This window comes from Podarcis cretensis (assembly GCF_951804945.1).
Source record: "Podarcis cretensis genome assembly, chromosome: 18".
In the NCBI taxonomy this organism is placed as follows: Eukaryota; Metazoa; Chordata; class Lepidosauria; order Squamata; family Lacertidae; genus Podarcis; species Podarcis cretensis.
The window spans coordinates 11,940,482-11,953,519 of NC_137188.1; the positions used below are offsets into that span (position 1 = coordinate 11,940,482).

The window sequence follows — 13,038 nt, forward strand, 5'->3', positions numbered from 1 at the left end:
ACCGGACAAACGCTAGAACATTAGCAGTGGCAAAGTTTTTATCGGTGGTTGCAAGAACCAATGATCCCTATATTCTGAACAAAATGCTTGTTTAACCTGGAGGTAGGCTGTATGACTAGGGACGCAGGTGGCGCTGTGGGTTAAAGCCTCAGCGCCTAGGACTTGCCGATCGAAAGGTCGGCGGTTCGAATCCCTGCGGCGGGGTGCGCTCCCGCTGCTCGGTCCCAGCGCCTGCCAACCTAGCAGTTCGAAAGCACCCCCGGGTGCAAGTAGATAAATAGGGACCGCTTACCAGCGGGAAGGTAAACGGCGTTTCCGTGTGTGGCTCTGGCTTGCCAGAGCAGCGATGTCACGCTGGCCACGTGACCCGGAAGTGTCTCCGGACAGCGCTGGCTCCCGGCCTCTAGAGTGAGATGGGCGCACAACCCCAGAGTCTGTCAAGACTGGCCCGTACGGGCAGGGGTACCTTTACCTTTACCTTTAGGCTGTATGAATTGTGTATTGCTTGGTAACGATTTGTTGGGTCTCTGGACCGTAATAAAGTTTGTTGTTCTTGTATGAGCCTAGGAGCCAGTGGCCATCTCAGCCCAGATATCTCATCTCCTGGGGGGGGGGTACCCCACTGCCCCCTCCCCACAAGGCTAACACCGGTCCTTCCTCTGCCCTCGCAAGGTACGGCGGATTCTCTTTGGGCGCCCGCAGTTTCCAGGCCCTGCCGTCGCCGCTGGAGGTGGCCGCCATCGCAAGAGAGATCCGCGACCGGCTTGTCGTCGCTGAGGTGAGGCTCGGCCAGTGGTTGGAAAGCAAGGACGGCCTGCCGGCGTGATCCTAAATCTCTTTTTTTATATACAGTGGTGCCCCGCAAGACAAATGCCTCACAAGACGAAAAACCTGCTAGACGAAAGGGTTTTCCGTTTTTGAGGCGCTTCGCAAGACGAATTTCCCTATGGGCTTGCTTCGCAAGACGAAAACATCTTGCGAGTCTTGCGATTTTTTCCGCTCCCCCCCCTTTTTCTAACCCGCTAAGCCGCTAATAGCCGTTAAGCCGCTAATAGCGCTAATCCGCTAATTGGGTTGCTTCGCAAGACGAAAAAACCGCAAGACGAAGAGACTCGCGGAACGGATTATTTTCGTCTTGCGAGGCACCACTGTACAGTCACATCCTTTACAGACTCTTCAGGTTGTGCGTTTTCAGGTTACGCACCAGTACCGGAACGGGTTTCGGTGCTCGTGCATGCGCAGAGATACTAAATGCGCTTTGCGCATGCATAGAATCACACCCTGTGCGTGCGCAGACATGGCGCTGCGTGTTGCGAGCATGCCTCCCACACGGATCACGTTCGCAACCCAAGCGTCCACTGTATACAATTTATTAACTTTATGATAACAAACAAAAAACCAAAAACCAAAGCCCCATTACAATCAAATAATTAAACCATAAATCTTAATTGATTTCCCTCCACCACTCCTCCTGGCTCCATTATTTTATACTTAATCGCGCATGTCCACATAGTCTTACTTTCTCAACAGTCCAGTTTTAAATCTTATTCATCTTGTTACAATAATAATAATAATTTATTATTTATACCCTGCTCATCTGGCTGGGTTTCCTCAGCCACTCTGGGCGGCTTCCAACAGAATATTAAAATACAATAGTCTATTAAACATTAAGCAAAAGTTGCAAGTGACTTTTAGAAGTTCAGCTCATATAGAAGGCTATACACAAAGCTTGCATGGTATGCGTTAAACATGTCTCCTTTTTTATATATATAAAAAATGAATGTCCTTTTTCTTTCTTGGATTTCAAATGATCTAATATGTCCTGCATAGTTCAGCATTTTGTTTTGCCAATTTTCTTCGTCAATGGCTTCTTCCTTCTTTATTGTTTTATGTTTAGGAGCTGATTTGGGGGTCATGTATTGAACGAATGAATAGCGAAAGTTGTTACGGTGATCTATTTACGCCCTGCCTTTTTTCCCCTCCCGTCACAGGGGAGTCCTCTGGACAGACTTCTGAATAACCTCAGTGGCTTCGTTGAGGGGCTGAGAACGCGTCAGAATGTGAAGGTGTGCTTCTGCATATTTTATTCTTCATCTTCTTTGGCGATCCCTCGTAGCCGAGTAATATTGTCTTCCATAAACACAGTCTTAACCGTGAGTCCGTAAGTGACTGGGGAGGCCAATTCTGGATCCACACGTCCTTCCACAGTGGGGACATAGGTTTCCAGGCAGGAGTAGATCCCGGTGAGGGTTTGCCAAGCGTGCCTTCCTCTTAGCACGTTTCTCCCTTGCGTCCTGAGTTCGAGTGTCTTCAAATCCCATGTCACCTTTGGTCAAGGCTATTCTCCAACTGGAGCGCTCGCAGGCCAGTGTTTCCCAGTTGTCGGTGTTTATACTACATTTTAGATTTGCTTTGAGAGAGTCTTTAAACCTTTTTTGTTGACCACCAGCGTTACGCTTTTGGTTCTTAAGTTCGAAATTGAGGAGTTGCTTTGTAAGACGATAATAGGGCGTCTCAACAACATGGCCAGTCCAATGATGTTGATGTTGGAGAAACACAGTGTTAAACACTAACAAATAATAATAATGTGGTATCCTGCATGTTGGGACGTGGGTGGCGCTGTGGGTTAAACCACAGAGCCTAGGACTTGCCCATCAGAAGGTCAGCAGTTCGAATCCCTGCAATGACGGGGTGAGCTCCCGTTGGTCGGTCCCTGCTCCTGCCCACCTAGCAGTTCGAAAGCACGTCCAAGTGCAAGTAGATAAATAGGTACCACTCTGGCGGGAAGGTAAACGCCGTTTCCATGCTCTGCTATGGTTCGCCAGAAGCGTCTTAGTCCTGCTGGCCACATGACCCGGAAGCTGTACGCCGGCTCCCTCGCCCAGTAAAGCGAGATGAGCGCTGCAACCCCAGAGTCGGCCACGACTGGACTTAACGGTCAGGGGTCCCTTTACCTTTACCTTATCCTGCCCACAGGTGTGGTTCAACAACAAGGGTTGGCACGCCATGGTGTCTTTCGTCAACGTGGCGAACAACGGACTCCTGCGGGCGAGCCTCCCTGCCGGGGCCGACCCCTCGCATTACGGCATCACGGCCATCAACCACCCGCTCAACTTGACCAAAGAGCAGCTTTCGGAGGCGGCCCTGTGAGTAGATGGCGCAGAAGCGTTGGGCAGGTCTCTGGGCGCCGTGATTGGCTGCACTGCTGTGACATCACGGAAGCTTGGCGGGTGCTCCCATTGCTCTCGGAGTTGGGGGACGGGATCCCATTCGTGGAAACCGGGAATTGGGTTGGGTTTTGCCTCTGAATTCTGGTTCCTGGGGATCACACAGACGGGGAGGGTTTCGGTCGAGTTTCTGTTAGCTTTGTAGACTTTCCAAAGTCATCTGACTAGCACCATTTACATGAAGAAGCAATGAGTGGTCTCTGCCCCACCCAGCTTCCAGTCCAAACGCCGGCTATGGCCAAATGCTATGAGCTTATTAGCAGCAAAAAGATTTTAAATAATTTTTTACTTACACTTTTCAGATAATCTACGTTTCATTGATTTTACAGTCATTTGGACATTTTAAAAACTTCCTTCCCCATTTTTTCTGTGGTCCCTTAAATTTATTTTTAATATCTTCTGCGTACAGTGGTGCCTCGCAAGACGAAATTAATCCGTTCCGCGAGTCTCTTCGTCTTGCGGTTTTTTCGTCTTGCAAAGCACAGCTATTAGCGGCTTAGCGGATTAGCGCTATTAGCGGCTTAGCGGCTTAGAAAAAGGGGGGGAAAGGGAAAGAACTCGCAAGACGTTTCGTCTTGTGAAGCAAGCTCATAGGGAAATTCGTCTTGTGAAGCACCTCAAAAGACGGAAAACTCTTTCGTCTAGCGAGTTTTTCGTCTTGCGAGGCATTCGTCTTGCGGAGCACCACTGTATCCAACTTAACTTACACATTTTTTAATCTTCTTTAAATATATACTCTTATGTAAATAATAACATATTCAAATTCAAATTAGCCAAATGTACACTTCTATATATACTCTTATGTAACTGCAGGTTATTACAATAACCCCGCCAGGGTTTTAATCTGTTTACAATTTGTCTGTTTCCGTTCTTTTATATATAAAAAAGTTTATCTTTGATTTCTTACTCTTCCAGTAAGGTTTCGCTAGAGATGGGAAGACCTGGAGGAAAACCGGGGAAATTGGAAAAGCCGTTTTTTCTTGGAGAAATTGAAATAAAACAGTTTGATATAGTTTGAATATTCTACACACTCCCCCCCCCCATTGTTCCTGAAAAAAACAGCTTTGGAAAAAACAGGGGGGACCTGATTCCCCCATTTTTCCAGTCCCACCCCCGGCCTTCCAATCTCTAGGTTTTGCCATTCCTGCACATTCTATAAGTTTTTGTATCCGTTCTTCCTTTGCTGGGACTTATTAACAGCAAAGATCAGAGACGGAAAAATTCACTGAGGACTGGAAACTTTTTACTGGGTATTCAAAGAACTCTTATGAATTCAAGCAGGGCTTGAAAGATGAGCAACAGAGTGAATTATTAAAACAAATAGATTAAAACGACGGATTTTTCGAATAGCATTGGTGATAAATACGCAGTAGGTACGGAAATTGCGAAAGGGTTGGATGGATAAAGCAACTTACTGTCTGTGTTAAAATTTGTTTTTTGTGTGCGTGAAAAATAAGATTACCGTATTTTTCGCTCTATAAGACGCACCAGACCACAAGACGCACCTAGTTTTGGGAGGAGGAAAACAAGGGAAAAAATATTCTGAATCTCAGAAGCCAGAACAGCAAGAGGGATTGCTGCGCAGTGAAAGCAGCAATCCCTCTTGCTGTTCTAGCTTCTGGGATAGCTGTGCAGCCTGCATTCGCTCCATAAGACGCACACACATTTCCCCTTACTTTTTAGGAGGGGAAGAAGTGAGTCTTACAGAGCAAAAAATACGGTATTTTTTGTTTAAGATATGAGCTCACTTGGTCCCTGTTTCCTTCTGTTTCCCGGAAACTACAACTAATCCAGAATGCGGCAGCTAGACTGGTGACTGGGAGCGGCCGCCAAGACCATATAATACCGGTCTTGAAAGACCTACATTGGCTCCCAATACGTTTCCGAGCACAATTCAAAGTGTTGGTGTTGACCTTGAAAGCCCTAAACGGCCCAGTATCCCTGAAGGAGCGTCTCCACCCCCATCGTTCTGCCCGGACACTGAGGTCCAGCACCGAGGGCCTTCTGGCGGTTCCCTCCCTGCGAGAAGCCAAGTGACAGGGAACCAGGCAGAAGGCCTTCTCGGTGGTGGCACCCGCCCTCTGGAACGCCCTCCCACCAGGTGTCAAAGAGAACAACAACTACCAGACTTTTAGAAGACATCTGAAGGCAGCCCTGTTTAGGGAAGCTTTTAATGTCTGATGTAGTACAGTATTTTAATATTTTTTTGGGAAGCCGCCCAGAGTGGCTGGGGATATGGGCGGGGTATAAATAAATAAATTATTATTATTATTATTATTATTATTATTATTATTATTATTTTATTATTATTATTTATTATTATTCTCTCCCTCCTTCATCACGGAGGGTCAGACTAGATGGGATGAGGTCCCTCTTCCCCAACTCTACTGTATTCCTCCGATTTTCCTTACTGACAGGATGGCCACGTCAGTGGACGTGCTGGTCTCCATCTGTGTGATGTTCGCCATGTCCTTCGTCCCGGCCAGCTTCGTCCTCTTCCTCATCGAGGAGCGCGTCAGCAAAGCCAAACACCTCCAGATTGTTAGCGGGATGAAGCCCGGGGTCTACTGGCTGGGCAACTTTGCCTGGGATATGGTAAGAAAGAGAGAGAAGCAAGGGTTGCCATACGTCCTTGAAAAACCAGGACATGTCCTCTTTCGTTTAGGGAAGCTTTTAATGTTTAATAGGGATGCGGGTGGTGCTGTGGGTTAAACCACAGAGCCTAGGACTTGCCGATCAGAAGGTCGGCGGTTTGAATCCCCTCAATGATGGTGTGAGCTCCCCTTGCTCTGTCCCTGCTCCTGCCAACCTAGCAGTTCGAAAGCACATCAAAGTGAAAGTAGATAAATAGGTACAGTGGTGCCTCGCAAGACAAAATTAATCCGTTCCGTGAGGCTCTTCGTATAGTGGTTTTTTCGTCTTGCGAAGCAAGCCCATTGACAGTTTAGTGGATTAGCGCTATTAGCGGCTTAGCGGCTTTTAGCGATCAGCTGTTAAGCGGCTGATCAGCGGATCAGCTGATTAGCGGCTTAGCGGCTTAGGAAAAGGGGGAAAAAATGGGAAAAAACCCGCAGGAACTCGCAAGACATTTTCGTCTTGCGAAGCAAGCCCATAGGGAAATTCGTTTTGCGAAGTGCCTCCAAAACGGAAAACCCTTTCGTCTAGCGGGTTTTCCGTCTTGCGAGGCGTTCGTCTTGCGGGTCACCACTGTACTGCTCTGGCGGGAAGGTAAACGGCATTTCCATGCGCTGCTCTGGTTCGCCAGAAGCGGCTTAGTCCTGCTGGCCACATGACCCAGAAGCTGTACGCCGGCTCCCTCGGCCAATAAAGCGAGATGAGCGCCGCAACCCCAGAGTCGGCCACGACTGGACCTAATGGTCAGGGGTCCCTTTACCATTAATGTTTAATAGACTATTGTATTTTAATATTTTGTTGGAAGCCGCTCAGAGCGGCTGGGGAAACCCAGCCAGATGGGTGGGGTATAAATACAGTGGACGCTCGGGTTGCGGACGTGATCCGTGCGGGAGGCACGTCCGCAACCTGCAGTGCCGCGTCTGCACACACATGGGTTACGATCCAGCGCTTCTGCGCATGCGCAAAGTGCGAGTTAACGCTTATGCACAAGTGCCAAAACCTGGAAGTAACCCATTCTGGTACTTCCGGGTTTGGCGTGGTGTGCAACTCGAAATTGCACAACCTGAAGCACCTGTAACCTGAGGTATGATTGTAATAAATTATTATTATTTTATTTATTTTTATTTTGGAGGGCCAACAGGCCCATTGGGGTGGATTTTTACATTTTAAAGGAACCCCTGGTTTAAAAATAAAATAAAATTGGGGGGTGATCAGGAGGGCCCCGGAAGTGGAAGCGCCACAGCGGAGTGAGGCCGACGCTGCGAACTTGCCAGGGCTGGATTTAGGTTTGATGAGGACCTAAGCCCAGGCATAAGCAAACTCCAGCCCTCCAGATCTTTGGGACTACAATTCCCATCATCCCTGACCACTGGTCCTGTTAGCTAGGGATGATGGGGATTGTATTTTTTTTTTAATAATATTTATTCGGAATTTAAGAATTACAAAAAGAAAGAAGAAAAATACAAAAACCAAAAAAATACAAAGAAAAAATACAATCATTAAAAAAAGGAAAAAAAAGATTAAACCTTAAATTAACTTTCTTCCTTTACTTATTTCCTTGACCTCCTCACACCTCCCATTTTTGTATTCTAGTTCAAATTGTTATTTCAGCAAATCCTTCCAGCCTTGTTTTTAACTTAATAATTTATCTTAATATATTATTATTTTACATTCTCTCTTTCATCAATTTCATCAATTCATTTTTGCTTAATCCTTTATATCATTTCTACCAAAACTATATAATTTTCTTTTTCCAGCATCTTTCTAACAATCCTTAATTTTACAATATTTTTCAAGATATATGATGGGGATTGTAGTCCCAAACTCCAGCCCTCCAGATGTTTGGGACTACAATTCCCATCATCCTTGACCACTGGTCCTGTTATCCAGGGATGATGGGAATTGTAGTCTCAAAACATCTGGAAGACTGGAGTTTGCCTATGCCTGCCCTCAGCTACTGAAGGTCATGGGGCCCTTTATATGTCCAGCTGTCCTTTGTCCACAACAAATGGTCGCTGTTTTTTGTGTTGCAGCCAGTCAAGCCCTGCTCAGAGAAGACCCGCTGAAACCAATGTCCCCAAGCCAGCTGGGTCTGCTGTTAGATTGGAAACCAATTCAGAGTTCCAAAATCCAGGGGGAGATATCCAAGCCTTCCCTTCTCAGCATCTTGCCAAACTCGCCTTTGTGTCTTCTCATTCTTCTTCCAGTGCAACTATCTCGTTCCGGCGCTCCTGGTGGTGCTGATTTTCCTCTGTTTCCAGCAAAAATCATACGTCTCCTTAGCCAATCTGCCGGCTCTGATCCTCCTCCTCTTCCTCTACGGGTAAGGCCGTTAGGGGCGTAGGGGTAAGAGATTCGATTCAGTCCACGCTTCCCAAAAGAATACACAGAACAAAACACAGCTGGATTTGAGTTTTGCCAGATTTGGCAGTACGGTTCTCTGGCCATGTTTGTTCACGTCCGTCTGTCTCGGGAGGTAAAGGTAAAGGGACCCCTGACCATTAGGTCCAGTCGTGGCCGACTCTGGGTTTGCGGCGCTCATCTCACTTTATTGGCCGAGGGAGCCGGCGTACAGCTTCCGGGTCATGTGGCCAGCAGGACTAAGCCGCTTCTGGCGAACCAGAGCAGCGCACGGAAACACGTTTACCTTCGTGCTGGAGTGGTACCTATTTATCTACTTGCACTTTGATGTGTTTTCAAACTGCTAGGTTGGCAGGAGCAGGGACCGAGCAACGGGAGCTCACCCCATCATCGCAGGGATTCGAACTGCCGACCTTCTGATCGGCAAGGCCTAGGCTCTGTGGTTTAACCCACAGCGCCACCCGCGTCCCGCCTCGGGAGATATTGGCAGCCAAAGTTGTAGAGTTTTTTTGGGGGGGGAATCGGGTAAATATGCCCCCCCAATTCTTTTCCGGCAGCTGGGGATTTCTCTGTGAGTTATTCACAACGAAGGAGACTCTGTATTTTGGGGGAAGGTAAATTTAAACATTTTTTTCAACTCACTATAAATCGTTTCCCAATATTCTTTCACCTTTCTGCACGTCCACCACATGTGAAAAAAGTTCCTCCCATTTCTTTACATTTCCAACACGTATCTGATTCCGCTTTCGGGATCTTAGCCAACCTAAGTTAAATATCCATGAATCATTATCAAATAGTTCTCTTTCAGAGAACAACAAATTTCAAATCACTTTTCCAACGTTTCTCCCAGAGGTTGAGGTCTTATGTTGTGTTCTATATCTATTGCCCGGTGTTTCACTGATACTTTAAGAATATCTGAATTATTTTCCACTAATGGTTTCATTGTTTGTACCCCGAGTTTCCCTGGCTGCTCTGGGTGGCTGCTGTTTGCTATTCAAATCCTACTTGCATGTAAATCTGCTCCGATGAAGACAGTGGTCCCTTGGTTCTCAAACTTAATCCGTTCCGGAAGTCCGTTCCAAAACCAAAGCGTTCCAAAACCAAGGCGCGCTTTCCCCCCAAAAGCAATGCAAAATGAATTAATCCGTTCCAGACTTTTAAAAACGACCCCTAAAACAGCAATTGAACATGAATTTTGCTATCTAACGAGACCAGGGATCCATAAAATGAAAACAATAAACCGTGTACACAATTCCGATTTGAGTGTATCGCTGAGGTCTGTCTGTTTTTGCTATTTGTTTTGTGTTTTGGTTTTTGCGACTCTTTTGTTTCTGTGGCTGTGCAGAACCCAGTTCAGCTACTGATGGACTGATTGTGTGACTACAGTACACGGTTTATTTTGTGACGCAATCCACCAGTAGCTGGACTGGGTTCCACACAGTCGCGAAAACAAAACGGAAAAGAGCCGCAAAAACCAAAATGCAAAATAAATAGTAAATACAGACAGACCTCAGCGTAACGCTCAAAACGGAAGGGTGGCACTCAAAACAGAGCATGTTCGGATTCTGAAAAAGGTTCGCAAACCAGAACACTTAACTTCGGGGTTTGCAGTGTTTGGGTTCTAAGTTGTTTGAGTGTTGTTGTTTAGTCGTTTAGTCGTGTCCGCCTCTTCGTGACCCCCTGGACCAGAGCACGCCAGGCCCTCCTGTCTTCCACTGCCTCCCACAGTTTGGTCAAACTCATGCTGGTAGCTTCGAGAACACTGTCCCACCATCTCATCCTCTGTCGTCCCCTTCTCCTTGTGCCCTCCAGGGAGTCTTCTCTTCTCATGGCCAAAGTCTTGGAGCCTCAGCTTCAGGATCTGTCCTTCCAGTGAGCACTCAGGGCTGATTTCCTTAAGAATGGATGCATTTGAGTTGTTTGAGTACAAAGGCATTTGAGAACCAAGGCACCGCTGTATTTAGGATAAGTATTCAATGGTTCTTTTTCATTTCCTCCTCTCTCTTTGCCTGCCCCAGCTGGTCCATCACCCCCCTGATGTACCCAGCCTCGTTCCTCTTCAGTGTCCCAAGCACTGCCTATGTGGTCCTGACATGTGTCAATCTCTTCATTGGCATCAACGGAAGCGTGGCCACCTTCGTTCTCGAACTTTTCACCGACAAGGTAGGCTACGGGGACGACTGGGTCCTTGCGGGGTGAAGGTCCTGTGTGAGTGTCTGGAGGCGGTTGGAGGATGGATGGCAGCTAACAGATTGAGGTTGAATCCTGACAAGGACTACTTTGGGGGACAGGGGCGGGCCAGTGTGGGGGACTCCCTGGTCCTGAATGGGGTCACTGTGCCCCCGAAGGACCAGGTGCGCAGCCTGGGGGTCATTCTGGACTCACAGCTGTCCATGGAGGCACAGGTCAATTCTGTGTCCAGGGCAGCTCCATCTGGTACCCAGGATGAGACCCTCCCTGCCCGCTGACTGTCTGGCCAGAGTGGTGCATGCTCTGGTTATCTCCCGCTTGGACTACTGCAATGCGCTCTCCATGGGGCTACCTTTCAAGGTGACCTGGAAAGTACAACTAATCCAGAATGCAGCAGCTAGACTGGGGACTGGAAGTGGTCGCCGAGACCACATAACACCGGTCTTGAAAGACCTACACTGGCTTCCAGTACGTTTCCGAGCACAATTCAAAGTGTTGGTGCTGACCTTGAAAGCCCTAAACGGCCTCGGTCCTGTATACCTGAATGAACGTCATTTATTTCTGTAAGGCGCAGTTTGTGTGCATGCCTTGAAGTTTAAACAAACACCAATATTATTATTATTTTTTAAAAAGAAGAGCAGTCTCCTTCAGGAGGACTGGAAACTTGAGGCCTGCAAAACAATGGGATGCAAAATTTGGAAATTGTTAGACCTCCGGGTATTGGGCGATATATAAATTCAATAAATAAAGTAATAATAATAATAATAATAATAATGTAGAAATTGGTTGTTATGCTGTACTGGGTATGCCAACTAGGAACTCCTGTGAAGGAGAAGCCTGGTTATCCATGGGAATTTTTTTTTAAAGTAAATAAATATGTGTGCGTGTGTTTGCTCCCCTCTCCTGAGCAGAAGTTGAACGATATCAACGTCATCCTTAAAAAAGTCTTCCTCATCTTCCCGCACTTCTGCCTGGGCCGCGGGCTGATCGATATGGTGAAGAACCAGGCGATGGCGGACGCCTTTGAGCGCTTCGGTGAGTGGCGTTTGGCGGCTCCCAAACAAAGCGAGGCAGCGGTTGCGCCTCGGGGTCCCTTCCACCCGTACAATTCTTTAATTCTATTATTCCATGTTTAGCCTGGAGAAGAGGAGGCTAAGGGGTGATATGATAGCCATGTTCAAATATATAAAAGGCTGTCACATAGAGGAGGGAGAAAGGTTGTTTTCTGCTGCTCCAGAGAAGCGGACACGGAGCAATGGATCCAAACTACAAGAAAGAAGATTCCACCTAAACATTAGGAAGAACTTCCTGACAGTAAGAGCTGTTTGACAGTGGAATTTGCTGCCCAGGAGTGTGGTGGAGTCTCCTTCTTTGGAGGTCTTTAAGCAGAGGCTTGACAACCATATGTCAGGAGTGCTCTGATGGCGTTTCCTGCTTGGCAGGGGGTTGGACTCGATGGCCCTTGTGGTCTCTTCCAACTCTAGGATTCTATGATTCCACGATCAGATAGCATTTCCCTTTCATTTGCTTCCCTCGCCGCCGACCTGGAAGCTGGGCACTAGCAAAAACGGGTTGGATGGCGGATAACAGATTGAGGTTGAATCCTGACAAGACAGAAGGACTGTTTTTGGGGGGACAGGGGGCTGGCAGGTGTGGGGTACTCCCTGGTCCTGAATGGGGTAACTGTGCCCCCGAAGGACCAGGTGCGCAGCCTGGGGGTCATTCTGGACTCACAGCTGTCCATGGAGGTACAGGTCAATTCTGTGTCCAGGGCAGCTCCATCTGGGACGCAGGATGAGACCTCCCCTGCCCGCGGACTGTCTTGCCAGAGTGGTGCATGCTCTGGTTATCTCCCGCTTGGACTACTGCCATGCGCTCTCCGTGGGACTACCTTTGAAGGTGACCTGGAAACTGCAACTAATCCAGAATGCGGCAGCTAGACTGGTGACTGGGAGCGGCCGCTGAGACCACAGAACACCAGTCCTGAAAGACCTACATTGGCTCCCAGTACGTTTCCAAGCACAATTCAAAGTGTTGGGGCTGACCTTGAAGGCCCTAAACAGCCCTGTATACCTGAAGGAGCGTCTCCATCCCGGACACCGGGGTCCATCTCCTGAGGGCCTTCTGGCGGTTCCCTCCCTGCGAGAACTGAGGTTACAGGGAACCAGGCAGAGGGCCTTCTTGGTGGTGGCGCCCGCCCTGTGGAACACCCAACCTTCAGATGTCAAGGAAATAAACAACCTGACTTTTAGAAGACATCTGAAGGCAGCCCTGTTTAGGGAAGTTTCTAATGTTTGTCGTTTTATCGTGTTTTTAATATTCTGTTGGGAGCCGCCCAGAGTGGCTAGGGAAACCCAGCCAGATGGGTTGTGTATAAGTAATAGATAGATAATTTATTACGGTCAAAGACCAGCTCGCATAACGCAGTAAAAACAGTGTTCGTAAAGATGAAAAATATCATCAGAGCAGATTGCAGCAATAGCTCATGAGTTAAAATTGAGATATATACAAACACCTGTACAACTGAGATTTGGGCTACCATAAAAATTGACCCTGAGGCACTCCAAAGGGCGATTTCAGCATTTCTAGCAAGCTATTTTATTCTAGATGATGATCTGTGCCTACA

General features: G+C 47.6%; 1 protein-coding gene across 1 annotated transcript in view; it reads left to right on the forward strand.

The window, feature by feature from the left end:
* ABCA7 (ATP binding cassette subfamily A member 7) overlaps positions 1-13,038 on the forward strand; it is an 81,091-nt gene that overhangs the window by 56,943 nt on the left and 11,110 nt on the right. Inside the window, exons 33-39 of the mRNA XM_079961076.1 lie at positions 673-778; positions 1,992-2,066; positions 2,977-3,146; positions 5,645-5,822; positions 8,069-8,184; positions 10,241-10,385; positions 11,324-11,447. Coding sequence (XP_079817202.1) covers positions 673-778; positions 1,992-2,066; positions 2,977-3,146; positions 5,645-5,822; positions 8,069-8,184; positions 10,241-10,385; positions 11,324-11,447 — 914 coding nt within the window. The remainder of the gene's footprint in view (positions 1-672; positions 779-1,991; positions 2,067-2,976; positions 3,147-5,644; positions 5,823-8,068; positions 8,185-10,240; positions 10,386-11,323; positions 11,448-13,038) is intronic.